Genomic DNA, 25,470 nt, shown 5'->3' with positions numbered 1-25,470 from the left:
ATAGTCCCACCTACTGAGATAATCAACAGGAACCACACCAATATGAGCCCCCGCACCCGACCCAAGTAGCCGTTCCAACTCCAAATTAACTCTCCCAACAGAAGAGTTCAAATTAGGCCGGTGATGGCGTCTCAGGACAGATACAAATTCAACATTGGTGTGTCTCGATGCCGACGCAATCTTTACCAGGTCACACTCTATACTGTACTCAGGATCTCTGTCGATGCTGTTCCCTGGCCCTCCCACAATAACCACGATGTCTTCCCTGGTAAATCCTTTACAGAGTGAACCTAAATCCTCTGTCACCTGATCCAGACTAGCACTTGGTTTGAAAAAATTTGTGACCTGGTATTCTGGTCCTAATCCCTCCTGCAGAAGTTGGCCTACACCTCTGGCATGAGAACTGCCTAACAACAAAACTTTCTTCCTTTTCGATGACTTTCCTACATTCTTTTTCAATTTCCTATTGAAAGTTTGTTGTGTCCTGTCTACACCTACCTCTGCTTGAGGCTCATCAGTTTCTAACTGAAGCTTAAAAGAGCAAATTACTTTTGTTCAGATTATGATATAACTTCCTTGCTGTTTATGTCAGCTATGCTTAACAATGGTCGTTGACCGACACTAGTTGGACATTGTGCTAAATAAATTACGTCTGAAGGTTTCATCGTGAATTTGTAACAACTGTGTAGCGCCGGTTCTTCGTCAGTCTCATAGTAATCAATGATCGCTTGTTTTAAGTGGTTCTGAGATATGAATAGCGTTCTGCAAATTACAACAGTCGGACACCTTCTGTGTCGGAGTACGTCAGCACAGCAAAAAAAACATGGCGTCTTGCGATATGTAGTTGGAAGACGACGCCACGGAGATGAATGCAGGCATATCCAGCAGCTGTAACACGTCAGAAACCTTATGGCTGGTATCCGAATTACCACCCATGGAACTAGTTGTCTGGGGGAAAAATTATACCAGCGGATGAAGAAAACAGGATAAAGAAAAGGAGACTTATAGAAACCAGAATATAGTTACAGACTGGAAGAGATTTCTCAGGCTCGAAATATAGAATGACGTGGACCAATAAATAAGGATAGAATGGAAGAAAATTTTCGTAAGTAAATGGAATCTAATAGTTTCAGTCGGTGATTTAAGAGTAAGGTATACACTGAGGTGAAAAATGTCATCGGATCCCCCACAATATGGTGTCAGACCACCTTTAGACCGGCATAGTGCAACAACTCGACGCGGCAAGGACCCCGCAAGTCGTCGTAAGTCCGCTACAGAAATACTGAACCACGCTGCCTTTATAGCCACCCATAATTGTGAGTGTTGCCGGGCATGAATTTGTGCACGAGCTGACCTCTCGATTAGGTCTGATGTCGGACAATATGTGTGGCCAAATCATTCCCTCGAACTGTTCACAATGTTCCTCAGTCCAGTCGCGAACAGTTGTGAGCTGGTAACAAGGTGCATTGTCATCCAGAAAAATTCCGTCGACGCCTATGAAATAGCGACAAATCGTCTCCAAGTAGCCGAACATAACCATTCCCTGTCAATGATCGTTTCAGCTGGATCAGAGGCCCCAGTACATGCCATGCAAACGCAGCCCAAACCATTATGGAACCACCACCAGCTTGCGCAGTTCCTTGTTGACAGCTTGGGTCCGCGGCTTCGTGGGGTCTGCGCCACACTCGAACTCTACCATCAGCTCTTGACGAACTGTAATCGGAGCTCTTCAGAACGGTCACGTTTTTCCAACCGACGCGGTCACGAGTCCAGGAGAAACGCTGCAGGCGATGTCCTCGTGTTTAGCAAGGCCACTTTTCTTGGCAGTCTGCTGCCATAGCTCATTAACATCACATTTCGCCGCACTGTCCGAATGAATACGTTCGTCGTAAGTTCCACATTGATTCCTATGGTTATTTTACGCAGTGCTGCTTGTCTGTTACCACTGACAACTATACGCAAACGATACCGCTCTCGGTTATTAACGGAAGGCCGTCGGCCACCGCATTGTCCGTGGTGACAGGTAAAGACAGAAATTTGGTATTCTCGGTACACTGTTGACACTGTGAATCTCGGAATATTTAATTCCCTATACGTAGGTTTGTAGCATTTGTAGACTTAGAAAAAGCTTTAGACAAATTGACTGGAATACTCTGTTTCGAATTCTGAAGGCGGCAGGGGTCAAATACAGGGAGCGAAAGGCTGTTTACAAATTGCACAGAAACCAGATGGCAGTTATAAGAGTTAATGGACATTAAATGGAAGCATTGGTTGGGAAGGGAGCCTATCCCCGATGTTATTCAATCTGTGTATTGAGCAAGCAGTAAAGGAAACAAAAGAAAAAATTGAGTAGGAATTAAAATCCATGGCGAGGAAATAAAAATATAACATTGTAATCCTGTCGGAGACAGAAAAGGGCCTGGAAGAGCAGTTGAATGGAATGTACAGTGTCTTGAAAGGAGGATATAAGATGAACATCATCAAAAGCAAAACGAGGATAATGGAATGTAGTCAAATTAAATCAGGTGATGCTGAGGGAATTACATTAGGAAATGAGACGCTTGGAATAGTAAGTTGCTATTTGGGAAGCAAAATAACTGATGATGGTCGAAGTAGAGAGGATACAAAATGTAGACGGGCAATGGCAAGGAAAGCATTTCTGGAGACGAGAAATTTGTTAACATTGAGTATAGATTTAAATATAAGGAAGTCTTTCCTGAAAGTATTTGTATGGGGTGCAGCCATCTATGGAAGTGAAACATGGACGACAAATAGTTTAGACAAGAAGAGAATAGAAGCTTTCGAAATGTGATGTAGATCAGATGGGTAGATCACGTAACTAATGGGGAGGTTCTGAACAGAACTGGGGAGAAGAGGAATTTGTGGCACAACTTGACTAGAAGGAGGGGTCGGTTGGTAGGACATGTTCTGAGGCGTCAAGGGATCACTGATTTAGTATTGGAGGGAAGCGTGCAGGGTAAAAATCGTGGAAGGAGACCAAGAGAAGAATATACTAAGCAGTTTCAGAAGGATGTAGGTTGCAGTAGTTACCTGGAGATAAAGAGGCTTACACAGGATATAGTAGCATGGATAGCTGCATCAAGCCAGTCACTGGACTCAAGACCACAACAACACCAACGATTTCCGAAATGGAATGTCCAATTCACCTAGCTACAACCATCATTAAGCTTTCAAGATCTGTTAATTCCCATTGTGCGGCCATAAAGACGTAGGACACCTTTTCACGTGAAGCACTCGAGTACAAATGATAGCTCCGCCAATTCACTGCCCTCTTATATCTTTTATACGCCATACTACCGCCATCTGTACACGTGCATATCGCTATCCCATGACTTTTGTCACCTTGGTGTATGTGTCTGACATATTACTTTTGAAGTACTCATTGTGAGTAGTAACGTTCACATACTTACAAGGCTGTGGTTGAAGAAGCTGTGAACTCTCCAAGGGTGTAAAAATTAAATCAACGACAAGAAACAAATAATTGTATGCCTTGAGAGTCCAGTTAATTGATCATTTGTAAAAGGACGGAGACATTTACTTATGTCATAAGATGACACTGAACTCGTCAGTAGCGAACTTGAAATCCTAACTTCTTCAGATAAAGTTCTTAACTCTGCTGTCTTTATTTCTATAATTTTCACCACAGGACTCTGCTCGGAAGTTTTGTTACTGAAGGCACCCTAGCTGTTGAACTGTTCGACGTAGATGACATGAGGAAGTGTAATTCTACACTCCTGGAAATTGAAATAAGAACACCGTGAATTCATTGTCCCAGGAAGGGGAAACTTTATTGACACATTCCTGGGGTCAGATACATCACATGATCACACTGACAGAACCACAGGCACATAGACACAGGCAACAGAGCATGCACAATGTCGCCACTAGTACAGTGTATATCCACCTTTCGCAGCAATGCAGGCTGCTATTCTCCCATGGAGACGATCGTAGAGATGCTGGATGTAGTCCTGTGGAACGGCTTGCCATGCCATTTCCACCTGGCGCCTCAGTTGGACAAGCGTTCGTGCTGGACGTGCAGACCGCGTGAGACGACGATTCATCCAGTCCCAAACATGCTCAATGGGGGACAGATCCGGAGGTCTTGCTGGCCAGGGTAGTTGACTTACACATTGTAGAGCACGTTGGGTGGCACGGGATACATGCGGACGTGCATTGTCCTGTTGGAACAGCAAGTTCCCTTGCCGGTCTAGGAATGGTAGAACGATGGGTTCGATGACGGTTTGGATGTACCATGCACTATTCAGTGTCCCCTCGACGATCACCAGTGGTGTCCGGCCAGTATAGGAGATCGCTCCCCACACCATGATGCCGGGTGTTGGCCCTGTGTGCCTCGGTCGTATGCAGTCCTGATTGTGGCGCTCACCTGCACGGCGCCAAACACGCATACGACCATCATTGGCACCAAGGCAGAAGCGACTCTCATCGCTGAAGACGACACGTCTCCATTCGTCCCTCCATTCACGCCTGTCGCGACACCACTGGAGGCGGGCTGCACGATGTTGGGGCGTGAGCGGAAGACGGCCTAACGGTGTGCGGGACCGTAGCCCAGCTTCATGGAGACGGTTGCGAATGGTCCTCGCCGATACCCCAGGAGCAACAGTGTCCCTAATTTGCTGGGAAGTGGCGGTGCGGTCCCCTACGGCACTGCGTAGGATCCTACGGTCTTGGCGTGCATCCGTGCGTCGCTGCGGTCCGGTCCCAGGTCGACGGGCACGTGCACCTTCCGCCGACCACTGGCGACAACATCGATGGTCTGTGGAGACCTCACGCCCCACGTGTTGAGCAATTCGGCGGTACGTCCACCCGGCCTCCCGCATGCCCACTATACGCCCTCGCTCAAAGTCCGTCAACTGCACATACGGTTCACGTCCACGCTGTCGCGGCATGCTACCAGTGTTAAAGACTGCGATGGAGCTCCGTATGCCACGGCAAACTGGCTGACACTGACGGCGGCGGCGCACAAATGCTCCGCAGCTAGCGCCATTCGACGGCCAACACTGCGGTTCCTGGTGTGTCCGCTGTGCCGTGCGTGTGATCATTGCTTGTACAGCCCTCTCGCAGTGTCCGGAGCAAGTATGGTGGGTCTGACACACCGGAGTCAATGTGTTCTTTTTTCCATTTCCAGGAGTGTATATCTGAACTCCGTCGACTCTCGTGGGCGCCATAAGAGTGAGGGTAACCGACAATATGTGCTACTTTTCTTTACTCGCTTAGACTTTGTCCACCGTTATTTTCCATAAGTGCTGACATTTTATTGTGGCTGCCAGAACCGGGAGTTACGCAACCGTCCATTCGGCTGCGACGCTACCCCGACACTCCTCACGTACGGCTGGAAATTCTGCTAACTTGCTAGGCGCCCTGAAGCGTACATGCTTTCATGAACTTGGGATGCAGCGTAACATTAACCACCCGCGTGCTACGTGCACCGTATAACTCCCATTTAACTTACCCTGCGTCACACTGTGGTTTTTAATAATATACCATCACCCTCCTTATTCGTCGTTTCCTCTTCATTCTTTTTTTAGGAGGGCGTGCTAAAAAGTAATGTCCATAAATTTCTTATGGGGAAACTCTTAAAGCTTTTGAAATGAAACAAACATTATTAACATTATACATATTTGTTCTTCATAACAGCCGCTAGACGGCTCCGAATTGTAGCGTGTAACCAGCTGATGTGTAACGTAACTGTATCGGTGAGTGAGAAACAGCTTGCTGTAATAGAGTTTCGAATTCGAAGAATTTGGCCACAAATGGAAAACCATCTCCTTCATCATGACAATGCCAGTCAGCAAACGAGCGCTGCAACATCGTCCACACGGGCCTGACTCGCCCCCCATACTATTTTCATCTGTTTGCAAACTTTAAAGAACACCTTCGAGGACTTCACATTGGTAGTGATGCAGCGGTGCTAGCAGAGCAGAACTTGTGGCTTCGTCAAGTAAGACAAGTAAGTTTTAGAGTGACGGCATCAACACACTGCTCTCTCGTTATGAGAAATGCGTTCGTCGCCAGGACTGTTAAGAAAGCAATATTCAGCTATGAAGAATGAAGATATGTAATAGAATGTCAATAACGTTTCTTTTTTTATTTAAAAAAGCGGTTCTAGGCGCTTCAGTCTGGAACTGCGCGACCGCTACGGTCGCAGGTTCGAATCCTGCCTCGGGCATGGATGTGTGTGATGTCCGTAGGTTAGTTAGGTTTAAGTAGTTCTAAGTTCTAGGGGACTGATGACCTCAGATGTTAAGTCCCATAGTGCTCAGAGCCATTTCAATTTTGTTACAGTGCAGGGGGAGCTTAAATATCCAAAACATCGTCCCAAAGAAGACCACCCGTTGCTGATACTCGTTGTTGGATATTTGTACGCAAATAAGGACACAAGGCTTTAAAAGAAAAGTCCCATATTCTCACATGAGATAGGACTGGACGAACCTAGAGACATGACCACTTTACTTTTGCCTATAATTCTGAGGGTTCAAGGTTTAGCCTCTCTCCTTGTTAACATATATTGCTTATTTCTTTCTGGTTACTTTTTTTCAGTGCTTCTTCCATCGACTATTGCACCGATGTCACTCATAAAGGTTACAAATGTTTCCTGTACAATCGAGTCGCTATGCACCATGTCAAGGTTGTGCAGGTTGCAAAACAAGATTAATCATTCTGCATAGTGCAAATGACGCAGCCATTGAAATTAACCACAATTATATGACGCAGAAAAGGACAATCTTGGTATTCTGTTATGATTTAGGCAACGGTGTCAATAGGCAAACCCATACGATACCCGCAACGTCGCAAATATATTTCTGGAAGCAATAAGCAAAATCAGTTGTTCAGTGCTACGAAAGGCACGCTGTGTGTCTTTCCTGTTTCGCATCTATAGTCTTCATCAGTTCTGCTTGCGTAATTTTAAAGTGGAGGTAGCTTCTTCTAGATAAGCTTAAGTATTGTGTGAACCGCGAATTTACTTTCAAAATATTTTCTTAAAGAATTTACTTTATTTACTAGCGATTCATCAAGAAGATTAACACATTTAATCACATTATGTGAGCGTGGAAGTAGTTGCCAGTGGGTAACTGATGAAAACAAATTAAATTTCAACAAATGGAAATTTCATCCCTAAAAACTCTTACTTAAAAAAAAAAGAACAGATTTAAAGACTATAATCAGGAAGCACCCTCTAAATATCAAGTTACAATTTATTCAGAGACAGAAATAACTATTTTTTTTTTTTTTTTTTTTGACAGTATGAGCTTTCGGGCTGAGAAGCTTGCCCCTCCCTTTCAACACGGCCGTAGTCACGACCGCTCACAACAACCTCTGAAAGACTACATCGGTGCACATCTGCAACACACCAGATTACTTTAAACTAAAAATTTTAACAACTCACACAAACACATAAACTATGCACCCCATAGGAGGGATGGCAATGGTACAAAACACTCACATTAAAAATATACTTGCCACCGAAAGTGCAACTCGTTTATAAAAGAAAACTCTTACGGTGGAAGGGTGGCAACTTTATATACTAAAATGATCATTTAAATAAAAACCCATGAAATTCAGTATTACATAAAATGTACAAACAAGCTCTACATTACACATATACCGCCTCTCGAGATGATAGGCAAGATAAAAACATATTTCAGGAATTTGGCCTGTACACCATAAGCAATAAATTCGTTAACACCGAATCCGACAAACATGACAGAGGCAGCTATTAACGTACGGCAGACCGTCAGACAGATAGACAGTAACTGCCTAACAAATGCGGACGAGAGACAGACGAGCAAGCTGGGGACGAGAGACTGATCAAGAACACACGTAGAATTTAACAAATAAATGAAACAACATATCACGAATCACTTAACTTCTAATAAACTGCGATGTCTGGCGAAGACCTGGCGCAGCATGCCCAAAACGCTCTCCCGAACCCTCCGCTGCCAGCCGCTTCAACGGACTCAGGAAGGTGAGCCGATCTCTCGTCTGACTGCGTCGCAGCTCGCCCCGGCCAGACCGACGTCGTGGGTTGACTCCTGTTGCTCTCGTGTCGACCACTACCCCTCGCTATACGGGCTGGACTGACATGGCGACTTCACATGCGCCGACGCTCAAGACGGACAAGTAATCTCGTGTCCCAGTGTGCGACCGACCAACCAATCGATCCAACCGCCAATGTCCATTGCCTGAACAAACTCGAGCAGACTGGCGGCCTAACACATACTAGCACTCCGGACGACAGACAGACACTGACTGCCCCACACTGACCCGGCTGACCAACTGATCAGACTCCCCTTAGCGAGCTCATAGCGCCCCTTAAATGCACGTGAACAGTCTACCTTACCCCTATCCCACCGGAGGGAGACACCAAAGCTGCGATTGCCACAGTGGCGCCACCGCCAGAAACGGAGGGCGACTGCTTCACACTGCGCGCTGTGGCGCGCTCTTAAAAACAGCGAATTTTACCACGGCTCATTATGGTATGAGTGGGGCAGCACAAACGATTTAATTCATATTTAACAGGAAGAATGCAGAAGTACAGTACAGATAGCCTGCAAAAATAAGCTGAGTCCCCTAACTGGGGAAGTATTAAGAATGGTGTCCCAGAGAGGTCTTGGGTCCCTTATTGTTCTTAATATATATTAGTGACTTGCCCCTCTATATTCATGAAAATGTAAAGCTAGTTCTTTTTGCTTATGATACAACTATAGTAATCACACCCAACAAGCAAGAATGAGCTGAGGAAGTTGTAAATAACGTCGTTCAGAAAATTATTTAGCGGTTCTCTGCAAATGGACTCTCACTAAATTTTGAGAAAACACAGTTTATAAAATTCTGTACAGTAAATGGCATAACACCATTGATAAATATAGAATATGAACAGAAGTCTGTTGCTACGGTAGAATATTCAAAATTTCTGGGTGTCTGCATTGATGAGAAATTGAATTGGAAGAAACATATCGATGACCCGCTCAAACAATTAGTAAACATATCAGTTAGTAAAAATATGAGTAAATTAGCCTACTACGCCTATTTTCATTCACTGCTTTCATGTGGCGTCATATTTGGGGACAATTCGTCATTCAGACAGAAACTATTCATCGCACAAAAGCGTGTAATCAGAATAATAGCTGGATCACCTTGCACATATTTATGTAAGGAACTCGGGATACAGTAACATCGCAACACATATATCCACTTATGAATTTTGTCATTAATAACGCATCCAGATTCAAAAATAACAGCGAAATGCATAGCTACGACAATAGAAGAAGGGATGATCTTCACTATTCTGGATTAACTGTCACTTTGGCACAGAAAGGGGCGAATTATGTTGCCACTAAAATCTTTGGTCATTTGCCAAAGTGTGAAAGATAGTCAACCAACATTTAAAAGCAAATTAAAAGAACTTCTGAATGAAAACTCCTTCTATTCAATAGATGCATTTTTAGATATGTGGTGGTAACTGTAAAAAAAGGGAAAAAAGAAAAAATTATTAATTTATTATTTTGTGTAAAGAAAACTTATGTTAAAGTGACATGTTCCACATCATTACGAAGTGTCGTATTCACGATCTATCGAACAACGATTAATGAATGAATGAATGAATGAATGAATGCTCGCTTCAGACAAAGACTGGTCGCAAGATATTTCATTCTACATCCAGTGTCGATGATAAATAATACTTTGATTTTTAACAAAAACAAAATGTCTAAATTACATTTTATGTGCCCTTTGGATAAAGAATCTTCCAATTAAACTGGTTTGGTATTCATTCCAATGATGTAACAGAAAAACACGCTTAACTGTCAGTATTTCTATCTGCGATTGTCTATGGATATTATTGCTCACTTTTTTTTTGTAAGAGCGCTCTGTCTAATTAGTTCACTCACTTCGACATCTTGTGACACGTTTTAGTCACTAAAGATTCTGTTAAGGCGGCTAGTTAATTAAAAGTTGTTTACGAAGCAGTTATAGGGAGAAACAAAAATGTTTTTCAGCGTTACACTCGAATTTTGTTCCAATCTGACGGGAATGCATTTGTTACAGGGATAATACGTTTTAAATCATTCGGATGAATATAATACAGACAATAAGACATGTTCATAGGGTGCCTCCTAATCCACCTGTATAATTTCCAGATTGAATCAGTTCAGCCATGTGGGCCACGTGGAAGAAACCTATTCTGAATCAGTGCTGCTGCGGCTGCTCTCTCAAGAAGGGAAGCATCATTATTGGAATCCTGGGTATAGTAAGTACAACCTATTTGCGACTCATATTCGCAAGGAAAAAAGTTAAAGACTGCGTTCTCCTGTTCGTGTGCCTAAATTCGTTTGCCTTTGACCGTACATGATACACAAGAACAGTCCTTGGAGGGTTGACGTCAGTGATGTGAAACTAAAGGAGTGAAAAGAGTTGTAAGTAGGCTGTATAGGTTTGTTTTTTTTATTGGTAACGCCACGTAGCGCTCTGTATGAAAATCAGTGGCTGTGCTGTGTGCAGTCTGTGGCTGGTTTGCATTGTTGTTGGCTATTGTAGTGTTGGGCAGTTGGATGTCAACAGCGCGTAGTATTGCGCAGTTGGAGGTGAGCCGCCAGCAGTGGTGGAAGTGGGGAGAGAGATGGCGGAGTTTTGAGAGTGGATGATCTGGACGTTTGTCCATCAGAGGCAGTAAATTTGTAAGACTGGATGCCATGAACTGATATATATATATATATATATATATATATATATATATATATATATATATATATATATATATATATATATATATATATATATATCCGATAAAGCTTTGCACAGATGTGTTGGGTAGTGTCTCTAGTATAACCCCAGTTAGCATCACGTCGCTCTTCTCATTTCTGAGCTGGCAGTGAGTGCGTAAAGATGTCTAGAAAATAGTGTCTGCCGCCAAGTACGAGGGCCTGGTGAGAAATTTCGCCTGAAGCTATGCAGCCAACATTACATAACTGTCGTGCTGTTTCGTCTTCACGACAATTCTCAGCCGCATTCTGCAGGGGCAATGAAGATGCTCCTGCATCGTTTTCAAATGGAAATGTTAGATTACCCACAATACAGTCCGCAATTGTCTCCCCCTGAGTTTCATCTCTGGTCACATGAACCGCTGTCTTTGAAGACAACATTTTGACACAGACAACGAGGTGTAGGCCAGCGTGGAGAATTGGCGGAAAGCACTGGCGGCTGCCTTCTATGATGAGGCTATTGAAAAGTTGGTACAACGCTATGACAAAAGTCTAAGTCAGAACGGCGACTACGTAGAGAAGTAGCTGAAAGGTGTAGCTAATTGTTACAAGTAAGACATTTCTGATGTTCGCTGTGGTTTCAATTTGGCAATCAATCGGACCTTACTTTTGGAATAACCCTCGTATATATATATATATATATATATATATATATATATATATATATATAATGACTTTTGAACACTATTAAGGTAAATACATTGTTTGTTCTTTATCAAAACCTTTCATTTGCTAACTATGCCGATCAGTAGTTAGTCCCTTCAGTAGTTAGAATCTTTTATTTAGCTGGCAGTAGTGGCGCTCGCTGTATTGCAGTAGTTCGAGTAACGAAGATTTTTGTGAGGTAAGTGATTCATGAAAGGTATAGGTTATTGTTAGTCAGGGCCATTCTATTGTAGGGATTTTTGAAAGTCAGATTGCGTTGCGCTAAAAATATTGTGTGTCAGTTTAAGCACAGTCATTGATAATTTTTCTAAGGGGACGTTTCAGAGTACACAGGCTTAGGTACAAAGAGTAGCTCGTTGGATTTGCTCTGAATTAGAATGTGATATAACTGTAGGTAACTACAAAATTATCTTTGTCATCTCCTAGGACTAGGCGTGCTGTCTGTGGTTCGCATCTTCTATTCTTCGCTTCAGACAAAGATTGGTCGCAAGATATTTCATTGTACATCCAGTGTTGATGATAAACAATACTTTCGTCGTAACTCGGAGTCACATCATTGAACTAAATTCACAGTAGAGTTCTCCAGGGGAGGAGTGAGACAAAATCGATTACGATGTGGATCTCTAGCCATCAGCCGTACTAGCAGAGACAGGCAATACTGCCAAAACGACAACATTGAGCATGCTTCATGTGACACCAGATGAAGACGTCGAGTTACGACGAAGAAACATCGTTTTTCGAGACGCGAACCACAGGCAATACACCCAGTTATACGAGATGACAACGGATGGCCTGGGAAGTTTAAGAAAAGAAAAAACTATTTTTCTATCTTAAAAATTGTTTCGTGTTGCTCTGCAGTTTATATTATGTTGCATTTTCATTACACAAATATCGATGATAGTCATCCTTCCATTATCCGTTATAAACTGTTGAGGTGCATATTTCAGTGACTGTTAATGAAAGAAATGTGCTTCTGATGAAGTCAGTATATTACAAAGACTGTTTCATGGGATACAGGCAATATTTCTGGAACTGTTAGTACGAAGAACTTAGTGATAAACTTTCTAATAGTTAAGGAGGTTCAGCCAAGTGGTCATACGAGAGGAAAAAGACCTTCGAATAATTAGCAACACATGCAGCTACTCTAGGGTTTGGTGGGTGACGATACTGCTCAACGTTGTCGTGTTGGCAGTACTGCTTGTATCCGCTAGTACGGCTGATGGCTCGAGATCCACATCGCAATCGATTTTGTGCTCACTCCGCCTCTGGAGAGCTCTACTGTGAATTTAGTTCAATGATGATAATCTCAAGCAGACTCACACATACGTCGCTATTACTACATACTTTACAGTTTTCTTTCATGCGTAATGTTGCATGTTTGTTCTGTGATACATTCGAACATTGTTATTTGTACCCATATATCAAGACAGTCCTTAAACGCAAAACGCCTTCGTATTCCTGGTGTATTTTTTGCGTCTGATCTTGTACAGTGATTAATTAAGTCGTCATAACTTCAGCAAACATTAGGCGTATTTGTTTTAATACAGAACTACTCTCGTGCACAAACAACACTGTACTTAGTTTTGAACGGCAGTATAGTGGAGTATAATCTGATGAAATGTTCACTGTTCGCGATCACCTCTTTTGACTGGTCATTCTGAGATTATTATATTTAGGTGACGTATCGCTAAAGATTGCGTTCTGGCCCTGATAGATCAGAAAGTAACGCACCGTCTTGTAAGCAAACAATGCGCTCAAATAAGAGCAGAAGGTCTCTTTTAGATTGTCTGTGCGTTTGAACCTTACAAGATGGTTTCGGGGAAACAAATTTTCTGCAGTACATGCAGGTAAATATACATTCAGTTACAGAACTCAACAAAGATCAGATGCGTAAGTTTATTGTTATGCGGATGAAAAGATCTGTACGTATGTGTGAAGCACTAATTTCAAGTACATGATAAGCAAATGTAATTTTATAAAGCGATTAATTTGATGAGAAATTTGTCTTTATTTTACAGGTACACGGCATAGCGACTATCACCGAGACAGTTCTCCGTAAGTTTGACGTTTCATTCATTCTTCTTTATTGTCTCAATGTATTAGTACCTTTAATGAATCTTATACGCAGTTGCAATTTCCACGTCGTGGTGTAACATTACTAAAGTTTTTGCATTCACAGCTGCGGATTCTACGTGGTGTCTGTTCCTTCGGACAGACACCTCTCATTCATATATTTTTGTTTTTATTTTTTTTTTTCTGAGAGTGTGCAAGATTCTGTTGTTCCTGTGTGTGTATTTTTCGACTAACGTGTGTGTGTGTGTGTGTGTGTGTGTGTGTGTGTGTGTGTGTGAGTGAGTGTGTGTGTGTGTGTTTGTGTGTGTGTATACATACTAGTACATATCTCTTTCTTAAGTAAGGTATAGTGGGTGGAGTGATAAGCCTTAACTTGTGTGAGAGTGTAGTGCTTTTTTAATTATTTTTTTTATTTTTTAGCAGGGGAATGAAATGTCCGATGGCGTGCACACGGAGACGGTAAAGAATATGCCCTGTTCGGAATTGTGTGCGTGTGTGTGTGGAGGGAAGAGGGGGTGGAGGGGCGCGAGTATAGGAGATATCTGTCCTAACTTACATATGCACAAATTTTTACTTCGTTGAAGCTATTTCATTACGACACTGTTGGGATGATAATGAGAGGGAATGTTGGTTCTTTTAATTGATACTGTTTTCTTGGTTGCCAGAGGTCACTGTCCTTTATCTGCCGTATGTTTTATTAATGTAAATAACATTGACTTGCTGATGTTTGTTTGGTAGCTTATTAAGAAGTTCTTGTTGTGACTGCCAAATTAATTTTGAAGTTTTCTTTAAGGAGATGATTTTTCTTACTGAATATGGTTATTTTCATATTTGTTTCTATTGTGGTTGGCTAGCAGTTTTCTTACCGGAGGTTTCCTGCAAATGTTGAATGGGATGTGCCATACTTCCGCGGTGTTTTATGTTCTCCATATCTTACAAGTGAATCCTGCAATTCTTCGCAAATGCAAATATGTATGGGAACTTTCTCTCGCTCTTCTCCTCTGCTCTCTCTTTGGACAATTCTTCCAGTCACCCCTCTGTGCGTCACCTCCTCCCCCTCTCTCTGTTCAGCTCCACCTTCTCACTCTCTTTGTTCATTTCCTCCCCCTCCTCCCTTATCTTGAGCCTTGATTATTGTTACTGTAAACGAATCATTCATTGCTAACTGAAGTCGTTTAAGATGAATGGGTAAATCGGTTTGGATCATTGGTAAATGTAGTACGAGAGACACCTCTCTAGCTACTGTATCTGTCAGTATAGTACCTTTAATGACAGTATTTTACATAGTTTTAATCTGTGAACGGATAGGATAAAAAAATTCAGATGATTCAAATCACGTGATAGCATTCTAATCACAAGCTAATAAGGCATAAACACAACTTCCCTCTTTTCTGCAAAACTGATGGTGAAGAACAAAACAAAATAGCCCGTTACTGTGCATACAATTTTTGTTTCAAAATATGGATAAGGAGAAACAATCTGTATGGGAGAAACAGCCATGAAGCTGAAACCAACTGCGCAAAAAAAAAGAAAAAAAATCGAAACTACACATTTTCACAGCGTAGAACATTATTTTCTTTCTCGTAGTCATTTTTAACAATAAACCTGTACATTGTCGTTTAGAAAAATATATAACTCTGTCTGTATGTCTGTACGGTACTTTGAAAAAATTTGAGGTAAATCAGCCAAGAACTTTTCGATATTTTTGCAAATACCATTTCCTCTTTCTGTATTTAATATGTATCTACGTATTAGACATATCAGAAAATATATAGCCTATATCTTTCCGACTGCCCATCATGTATGAGGTCTGTTCAAAAACTTACGGAACTTTCGTAATTTCGCGCCAATGGTGTATTGGAGCAAAGTGCAGTTGGCATCCCTGCACATGATTGTGTTTAATCTATAATTGCCAGTAGTTTCACTGTTGTAATTTCGTTAGTTATTGTTCAGTGCTGTACTGAGTGGAACGTTGTGTTACACTGTTTGTGAATTTCGAGATGGGAGAGTTAAAGAAGCAACGGGTCTGCATTAAAATTCCCGTAACGCTCACGAAAACCTTTACAGAGATATACCAAATGATGCAGGAAACCTACAATGATGAGCGCTTACGCCCCACTCGGTGTTACGAATGGTCCACACTCTTTAAAACTGGTCAGACGGAAGTTAAATGTGACATTCGTTCAGGATGCTCTTCCACTCTGCCAACGACGTTCATGTCAGGAACGTCAATGAAATTGTGCATGCCCATCGAAGACTGACTGTCCGAGAGATTGCATAGGAACGTAACTTTTCATTGGTTCATGTCACAATATCCTGACACAGCTTCTTGGAACGGATCGTGTTGCCGCCAACTTCGTCCCACGGCTCAATAGCCAAGACCAGTGAGACCTTCACCTCGCAGTCTATGAAGAGCTTTTGGATCGCGCAAATGAGAACGAGGTGTTCCTTAAGTGAATCATATGGTCCCTGCGGTCTTTTCTTTATTTCCAAAGTTGAAAATCCCGTTGAAAGCACGAAGATTTGCAACGACAGACGAGATAAAAAAACTTTGCAGGCAGCACTTCACGCGATGCGGCAAGAGGTGTACCAAGACTGCTTCCGGAGGTGGGAACGGCGTTGGGAGCGGTGTATCAATTGTAGAGGTGTCTATTTCGAAGGAGACCGCGCACAATAAGTAAAAGGTAAGTACAGAAAAATTTTATGGACAAAGTTCCGCGGTTTTTTGAACAGACCTCCTATATTAAAAATATATAGCCTTCGTCCGTGGCTGTGTTTATAGTATCGTACGGAAATCTGAAGTAAATTTGTCAAGATATTTTGGAGAATTTTGATAACGTTAATGTACTGTATATATTAAAAACATATAGCATGTTCAAAATGGCTCTGAGCACTATGGGACTTAACTGCTGAGGTCATCAGTCCCCCAGAACTTAGAATTACTTAAGCCTAAACATCACACACATCCAAGCCCGAGGCAGGATTCGAACCTGCCACCGTAGCAGTCGCGCGGTTCCAGACTGTAGCGACTAGAACCGCTCGGCCACTCAGGCCGGCTCATAGCCTGTGTACTTCCCAAAGTTCACTAGAACATCAAGTAAAAATTTGAAGTAAACTGAAACATTCCCCTTTATATATTACATACACATTTATACATTGTGTATATTAAAAAATACGTTGCCTATATCAGTCTGAAGGTCCATTGGAGTATTTATTATGTAATAAATTTGAAGTAAATTGTTCAATCACTGTTCGAGAATTTTGCTAACAAAGTTAAATAATGACTTGTCTGAAACATTTAAAGACTTTTCGAAACTACATTCCCCTTTATATATTACATACACATTTATACATTGTGTATATTAAAAAATACGTTGCCTATATCAGTCTGAAGGTCCATTAGAGTATTTATTATGTAAGAAATTTGAAGTAAATTGTTCAATGACTTTTCTAGAATTTTGCTAACAAAGTTAAATAATGACTTGTCTTTATGTAGTAACATAGACATCAAATGTTCTGCTCGGCTGTCCGAAGTATAGACGACCACATCTGTAGGTAAGGGTAGATTTGCTATTTTTATCACTGTCTTCCTCGTCCTTCAAACCTTTCAGTACTGAATCATTACTTAAGTAAGTTATTTTCATTTCTTGTTTCATAAAGATATTATCAGTGCTGTATGTCAGCTAGTTTCTGTATGTGTCTACCAGCTTGACTATTGAGGTTTTGGGCTGTGTGCTTGTGAGGCTGTTCTGTTGTTACCGTGTGTGATTGTGGTGAGTTTTGTGGGTTCCTGGATGTGTGTCTTATTTTGCCCTACTTGTTTAACTTGTTTGATTTTCTTGTCTTACTGAATTTATTATTTAATTTGGTGACAAGAGATTATTTGCATCCACTGCTGTTTGCTGCTCAAGATATTATATCTAACTCACTATTGTAATTGTGTTTGTTTAGTGGCACTGCACTGTGAATAATATGTATCTGATTAATGCTTCTCTTTGGGATTGTGGTTTGGTGTAGCATTTTGTCGGTTGTGGCGTTTTTTCAGTATGTAATAAAAGAGTTTTTATTTTTTCATTTGTGTTAGAATTATCTTGGAAATTTATTTTCCCTCTCGAAAGTGAACTCCTTGATTCTGTGTAGTGTGTTTATGTCTGTGTGTAGCTGTTCTATCGCTGTTATTAGTGTTTGTGGTTCATCTGCCAAACATGGAATGTAATCCATGTATTTCTACCAGTGTGGTAGATCACATTTTTCTCTAAATACTTATTCTTTTATTTTGCTCCTGAAGATATTTCCTAACTTCCCTGAACTGGGTGACCGCTTTGGCAGGCCTTTCTCGTGAAAGTAGAATTTTTAAAAGTTTCAGGAATTACTGCGACCAATCGCCGTTTTTTCTTCAATTTTTATTTATTCATGGCCGGTTTCGAATCACCTGGCGATTCATCATCAGATGATACAAGTTAGTTTGGAGTATTGTGGGGCTCGTGCATCGGTATCGTTAAATACCAAGTAAAACAGGCACTTTTCCACCGATGGCGACTCCCACATCGTCAAGGGAGTCATTTCCCTTGTAGATCCTGCACTACGCTACACAATTTTTTCCTCTGCAATTCACATATCGTGCTTGTATTTCGAAATGCCTGTCACGCTTTGTCTCTCTTGTTTCAGAATGTGATTCGTGCCTGACAACGTACAAATTCAACACTGGAGAAAGTAAGTACCGTAGAATCTTACTTACTACTTATAATCAGTTTCTTACATCAATTTTTTTTTTGTTTGAACTGAACATGTTTGTTCGCAGGTGTAAGGGCATCTGCATGTTCTGACATTTCAGTCACATACTGAAAATAAGTGCTTCTCTTAGCTTAAAATAAGAAGCAAACATGTATCAGCAACTTAGTGCAGTTGCTAAATTTAAATTTGACCATTATAGTTCTTCGCTCATAAAAAAATTATAAACACACACACACACACACACACACACACACACACACACACACACACACACTGGGCTATACTCTCATCTGAAGCTTTCGTTAACATCCTGAAGACTACAACGCCACGAACGACACGTTATTTTTATAGACATCCGTCCTAATATGGGTTAGATGCAGCTCTCCATCCTAGTCTCTCTGTTCAAGCCTCTTCTTTTCTGTATACCTACAGCGCCTTAGACTCATTTCAGTCCGTTTGGTACATTCAAACCTTGATCACTCACTATAGTTTTTATGACCTCACACATCCCTACCGTTAGTATGTTAACTATTCTTTGGTGCTTCATGGCGTGTCGTATCAACCATGACATTTTACGCTATAATGCACTTTTATCTCCTCTTAGACTGAATAGCTCTTCATTAGATATTTAATCTACACATCAAATTCACTACTTTATTACGTAATATTACTATACAAACCGTCTAATCTGTTTATCATCCAGGTTTCATTCCATACAAAGTTACTCTACAGAAGAGACCTCCTAACACTTACATTTATTAAAATTTTGTATTTGAGGAGATCCACAGCCTCCACATACATAATATATGTAAGCATGGTCCATAGTATGCTATAGTATGATTTTTATCTACGCAAGATTAAATAAAACTCAATTAACCCCAACTGCAGACCATATTTACGTTTATACTTAAATTTATATTCTATTTTAACATATTTGTCTTTTTCAGAAATGATTCTTTTACGGTTGCTGGTCTACTCTTAATGTCTTGTTGGACTGTCGATAGTCATTTTGTTAAACCCATAACAGAGCGCGTCTATTACTTTGAGCGTCTCCTTTCCTAAACTATACATAGTTCTTTCAGCATCAACTGACTTAATTTAGCTACACTCTATTGGCCTTCTTCTACCCATATTTATGTTTAGCTAATAACCTCTTTTTTGCAAACTTCTATCCCGTCTAAGGAGCTGAGCCTTACAATACAGGGGGACTAAAATAGAATCATAACAGTATGTCTACTACACAAACGAAGATAGAAACTTGAGGTGGATTTCAACTTTCATATAGTCCAAAAAAGTTTTTATTTTCAAAAGAACTGTGCAATCTTGCAGGGGTATATATTGCACTTTCATACACATAAAACATTTGGATACTATTTACAATTATGCTAGGATCGCAGGTTTCATTTACCTCTTACGTATGTTCAAGGTGAGCATCTGACATACGATTAACATTCAGACGATAATGAGACTCATCTCTGTTGCGAGTATGTCTAGACTTACTGCACTCACAGTTGTTGTGGCCCTTCGCATTTCCTCAAAAGTTGTTGGAAGGGCAGGTGTACAAATGGAATCTTTCACAACCACCCACAAAAAAACCACAATCCGTGAGATCAGGCGACCTTGGAGGCTAATAGCGCAATGAAAAGTCCGTACACACCTACACATCATTTGAACTGTCCTCTCGACGAAACGCAGACTACACAGTTGTAGGTGAATTGTATCTGTAGAAACAGAGAGAGCTAAATGTCTTTTGTTGCTGTGGTATTGCCATCTCGGCTGGATGCATACTGAGTACTGAACAAGCATCATGAAGGGCCCCTACTGGCAACCACATGAATCATCAAATAAGAAACCACAGAAGTGATAAAAACATGCAAAGTAATGTACATCTTACATCTTTATGCAGAGCACTCGCTCGAAGCAATGAGAAAATACTAAGCACAGAGAGCTGTGCTGTTAATGATTGAAATCTACTAGTGCTTTCAGTGTCTTCCACTGAACTGACCGAGCGAGGTGGCGCAGTGGTTAGCGCACTGGACTCGCATTCAGAAGGACGACGGTTCAATCCCGTGTCCGGCCATCCTGATTTAGGTTTTCCGCGATTTCCCTAAATCGCTTCTTTGAAAGGGTACGGCCGACTTCCCTCCCCATCCTTCCCTAATCCAATGAGACCGATGACCTCGCTGTTTGGTCTCTTTCCCAAACAACCCAACCCCGCAACCTAACCACCACTGATATGACATCATACCTATATCACTGATGAAACTCGAGGATAGTTGAGGGTAAGAGGGTCTGAAGTAGCAGGAAACAGTGCCGGGATGAATGTCCATGGTTTACGTACAGCATGCCTAAACTATGTTTCAGCGATCGCGTGATATAATTGTCTTCATCTTCTGTGAGTCGGCTTAAAACACTTTTTGCGTGATTACATTTACTTGATTTTATCCAAACTACAGCTTCGCTAAGTTTACTGAGACTACCAGTCTCCTAAATGCTCTGAGGACATAATATAAGACGTCGAAATGTTCCTCCTACATAAACTGAACTGGACGAGGTACAAGTATGCTTGCCCAGTTGTATTGGTGAGTGTGTGGTAGCGAGAGAGGGCCCTACCTTCAAGTGGCATGCAATGATCCTGACTTATTTGCACCCTTAACTATCCTCACATATGTGTGATGACATACCGGTGAAGACACTGAAAGTACTGGCAGTACAGCACAGCTCTCTGTGATTAACATTTTCTCATTGAAAATGGAGCGGTGGTGGGCCTATCACAGCAGGTGGCATATCTCCACCGGCGGCAGGCTGCCTAGTGGTGCAAGCTCATCAAATGGAGCAGTGGTGAGTCTGTCGCAGCATGCGGCGCATCCGTACTGGCGCCGGACTGACTAGCGCAGTGAGTTCAATGAACGGAGCGGTGGTCAGTGAACCGCAGCATGTGATGTATCTGCACCGTCAGCGGACTGACTAGTGGGGCGAGTATAGCAAACAGAGCAGTGGTGGGTCTATCGCAGCATGCCGTCATACCAAACCTCTGGTGGTGCCAACCCAATGAGACAAGTTTGGACAACGTTAGATATACATAAACAAAACAGGCACCATCCTTGCATAAGCGGAGCCCACTGGACTCCCCCTCCCCCTTCTAGGAGTCACTAATCTTAACACTTTACGTGTGCTCTTGACAAAAGAACTGTCTGTATTGGACAGCACTTTTTATATTTAAACTCACTGGAAACGAACACAAAATACACTACTACCTTTTTGTATTTTCTTGAATATATGAAATGCATTTGTGCTAGTGCTCGCCCTAGGTCAGAACTGTATCTTTCATCAGAAATTTCATTAGTTACGACAGGTTGTGTCCGGCAAAGAAGCGAACGTAAAGCTCAGCACAGCTCTCATCTATTATCAACACGATGGTACAGGGAAGCTCACACTTCTGTTCATCTTCTGTGAGTCGGCTTAAATCACATTTTGCATAATAATATCCACTTGCGTCTCTTGAAACTCCGACTTCGCTAAGTTCACTGTGACTCTCAGTCTCCAAAATGCTCTGAGGACAAGATGTAAGATGTCGAAATGATCCTCCTACGTCGATTAACCAAATTAAGTAACATATACATCGGCTACAATGGGCTTAACTATTTTATGCCGCGATACCTGATAAGCGCTCTTATAAAGGTGATGGATGATACATTCAAAAAATGTTCTCCTTTGAAATTGATAGCTCCGATCATTGTGCAGAAACTCAGTGCAGCAGGACATGCCAGTTACTGCTTGTGAAGTCAAACTATTCAGATACTTTACACCATTAAATGACTGTAATCGCGTCTAGAAATTTTCGGGTTGCTCCCTTTGCAGAAGAATGATGCTCTAGCCTCTAATACAATCCTTCCAACTCCGTTTCACTTCAGCACTCCATGGATGAGACTGCTGTACTCTCTCTTTAATCGCTTGATGATTTCCGTATCTAGAATCCTCTGAATCTCTTCATCAACGGCAAGCTTCTTAGTTGATGGCACACAGGAAAATTTGATGCAAGATACGAGGTTTCGTTTTTAATTTGCTAACACATCTTTTCATTAGTCTGGTCAGGAACGAAAATATATCTTGTTAGTAGCGCAATACCTCGCCAAACTTTTCCTTTTTATGCTCGTCAGGTCCTGTTAACATATTCTGTTTCGCTTGAGTACCTGCGGCAGCATGATTCACACATTCCACGCCATCACGTCGTTATCTTTCCGGCTAAACTGCGGAGTCCCAACTCCCGTGTCTCGTTTTATGCTAAAAAAAGAGCTAAGGTTCACGCTCGCAGTCCTTCACAATCTTCATCTACAATTACTTCAAAGAAAATCTTCATTTCTTCTGCCTGATTCTTCTACAACATCTAATTGGCAACATCATTCCGTCATGCAGTCAGTATCGAATACGATTCTAAAGTTAAAAAACGAAATAACAATAATAGCCTGCACAAAATCTTCTAACAAAATTTTGTATATTTTTTTTAGAACTCGATCTCAAAATGGCTTGCTTCGATTCCAGAAAGCGCTTACAATTCTTAGTCCAGTTAACGGAAAAACTGACGTCCCCGCGCTTTGAGCTCTTGAAATAATTTTTCTGTTACTGCACTAGCCTCCAGGCTAGAACCTAATTCTTTCACCTTAACATCTGTTTGAATTCGTCCTTGGTATATTGCTCATCTTCACTTAATTACGCTTCCGTAATGTCACGTCCGTTGTGCGTAATCTATCCTGCTATATGTGACGTCACGTCCGTGTATTCAGTTTCAGAGGGGGATCACGCCTGAAACTGAAATCAGTTTTCCTGCGAATTCCGGAGTGGAATCGAGTCATTTTTCTTCTGCGCTGTGGCAATCGGTCGTCGTTCCTCTCGAATTCGCGACGATAGCCCTGTCGCCTTTCACACTGCTGCCTGCGGTCGTCTTGTCTTCTTGTTTCCCTGAGATCAGTCAGTCGATTTGAAGCGAAAGCCCGTTCATTGCTATATTCATTTCACGATGCATCATTGACTCGATTTAGCACATCGCAATGATTATTCTCATGCCGTCTTCTTCCGGTGTCAAGGGCTTCACTCTCATTGACATACGTTTCGATATTTTTGTATCCTACGAGGGCTAATCTATCACGAAGAGTCAATGTGATCACTGTAAAATAATGTTATGAGTTCCGTATCCTTGATGGGCTGATCCAAATATACTTCAAGGAGCTGATACGTATGCAAAAATTCAGCAATGGCACTGCCACTGCAGCTGCAGCTACAATGTGGCGACGTCAATGATTTTGGCTTGACTGCCCACTGTTGTTCGGCAGACCAAAATACATTCGAAAAGGCAGCCTGAAATTTACTCAAATTATGCTGTAAGCCAGTCCAATCACCAACGTGTATCGATGTCTTTCAAACTGATCATAGACAGATCTGATTTTTGTTTCTCAGAATGCGGTTTGCGAACGCATGTCTGAATTGACACACAAAAGCAACAGATGCAGCCCTTGAGCGTTGTGAACCTGTGAAACGTGTGTGTTCGCAAGACCAGTACCAACAATGAAATTTGGTGCTGCACTCAGCGTCCCCCAAGGTGTGTCCTGTATTTCTAACATGCGAGTTGTTGCATGTGTTCTAATTTAGCGGCCAGGTTCGTGTGTTATGCCTGTACGTCAGCTACAATGATAAAGAATGATTCTTTATGTTGCGAACTTCAACTCTTTACTAACGAGATCTCCGTGCTGTGTTTAGTGATTTTATCTTCCACCTGATCGGTCGCGGTTTTATTGTGCATACGATCTACGTCTTCCTCAGAGTTTAGTGCCTCATCTGAGTTTTCCTCCATCATAACTTCGTTATGTGATTCTTCGTGTTCTCTAGTGATGTGTTGATGAGTTCCTTTCGCGACTTACCAAATTCTTCTCGAAATTCTTGTGTATTCTCTTTGAACTGATCCTTCACCCTATAAAATTTCCGTTTGAATTCCTGTAGGAGACCATCAGTTTCCTTTTTAGTCTGCTGTCGGCAGTTTGTTGTTTAAGATCATTACCTTATTTTTAATGTCGGCAGTTCATTCGGGATCCGAGTTCGAAGCTCGGTCCAGTACACAGTTTTAAGCTGCCAGGAAGTGTCGTATCAGCGTCCACTCGACAGCAGAGTGAAAATTTCATTCTGGATTATTCATATTCTTGATGTACTTAAACAATTAACTTAGTCCAACCGTTAATGGTTCATGGGTAATCTGCATTCCTCTTAAGAACAATCTCTTTTCGCCGTTGTAAACAGCACTCATCTGAAACAAAGCTTTCTAATCAGGGCGCTTATATTAACTAGTTATTTAAACTGATTAATTAGAATACAGTAGAAGTGGCTGGTATGGGTGTGTGCGATTTTCGGATGTCCAGGAAAAGCTCTCTGCCCCGACTGTTGATGCACAGTGAGTAGCAATCAAACTCAGCGTCTTCAGTTATATTTTGTATATATTCCCATCTCTGTCTTCTCCTCATGGAGTTTTTACCTCTACAGCTTCCTCAAGAAGTATAGAAACTATTCTTTGATGTCTTGATAAATGTTCCATTATCTCGTTCCATCTTCTGATCAATATTTTCCACATGTTCCTTTCCACGCCACCTCTTTGGAGAACCTCCCCTTTTCTTGCCATATCACTCCACCTAATTTTCATCATTCTTTCATAGGATCACGTCTCAAACGTTTCGATTTTCTTCCGTTATTTTTTTTAATTGACGTGTCTACCATCTCGGTATCACTATCCTATGGCGTATCAACCAAGATCAACTCAACATCACTATTTGGCGGGGAGATAAAATGTCACTGAACTCAAACGAAATGAGAAAATTTTATGAGCATCTTAGTCTACCGTTAAACGTGTGGCTATTCAGTTATATCAGACCTTTTTTTCCTCTCTACAATTTGCCAACAATCTGTTAGGCGCCCCATTAGAAATTCATTCATCCCCGAGTAATACGCACTAACACCATAGCTCTTAGGCGATAGTATACACACACAGGTATTGAATTGCATTGTGGTAGTCAGATTAAATTGAAAACGACAACTTGAAACGCGATATACGCCTGAACGCAAAGACAGACAGGCTATGGCCAGATCTTTCACAATATTTTCCATGGGGTATGGTTTCGAAGGTAGCTAACTACACATGTCATATAGCAGATTAAAG

At 41.6% G+C, this 25,470-nt stretch overlaps 1 protein-coding gene across 2 annotated transcripts in view; it reads left to right on the top strand.

The window, feature by feature from the left end:
- The window catches only part of LOC124799825, a 63,578-nt gene that overhangs the window by 17,636 nt on the left and 20,472 nt on the right, over positions 1-25,470 (top strand). For both annotated transcript variants that reach the window (XM_047262950.1, XM_047262949.1), the window contains exons 2-4: positions 10,179-10,288; positions 13,484-13,520; positions 18,207-18,251. In XM_047262950.1, the coding sequence (XP_047118906.1) occupies positions 10,196-10,288; positions 13,484-13,520; positions 18,207-18,251 (175 nt within the window). In that variant the 5' untranslated portion in view covers positions 10,179-10,195. The remainder of the gene's footprint in view (positions 1-10,178; positions 10,289-13,483; positions 13,521-18,206; positions 18,252-25,470) is intronic.

Source organism: Schistocerca piceifrons, chromosome 1 (assembly GCF_021461385.2).
Source record: "Schistocerca piceifrons isolate TAMUIC-IGC-003096 chromosome 1, iqSchPice1.1, whole genome shotgun sequence".
In the NCBI taxonomy this organism is placed as follows: Eukaryota; Metazoa; Arthropoda; class Insecta; order Orthoptera; family Acrididae; genus Schistocerca; species Schistocerca piceifrons.
Note: the sequence above shows the minus strand (reverse complement) of the source record. Positions and strands in the feature narration are given on the sequence as shown.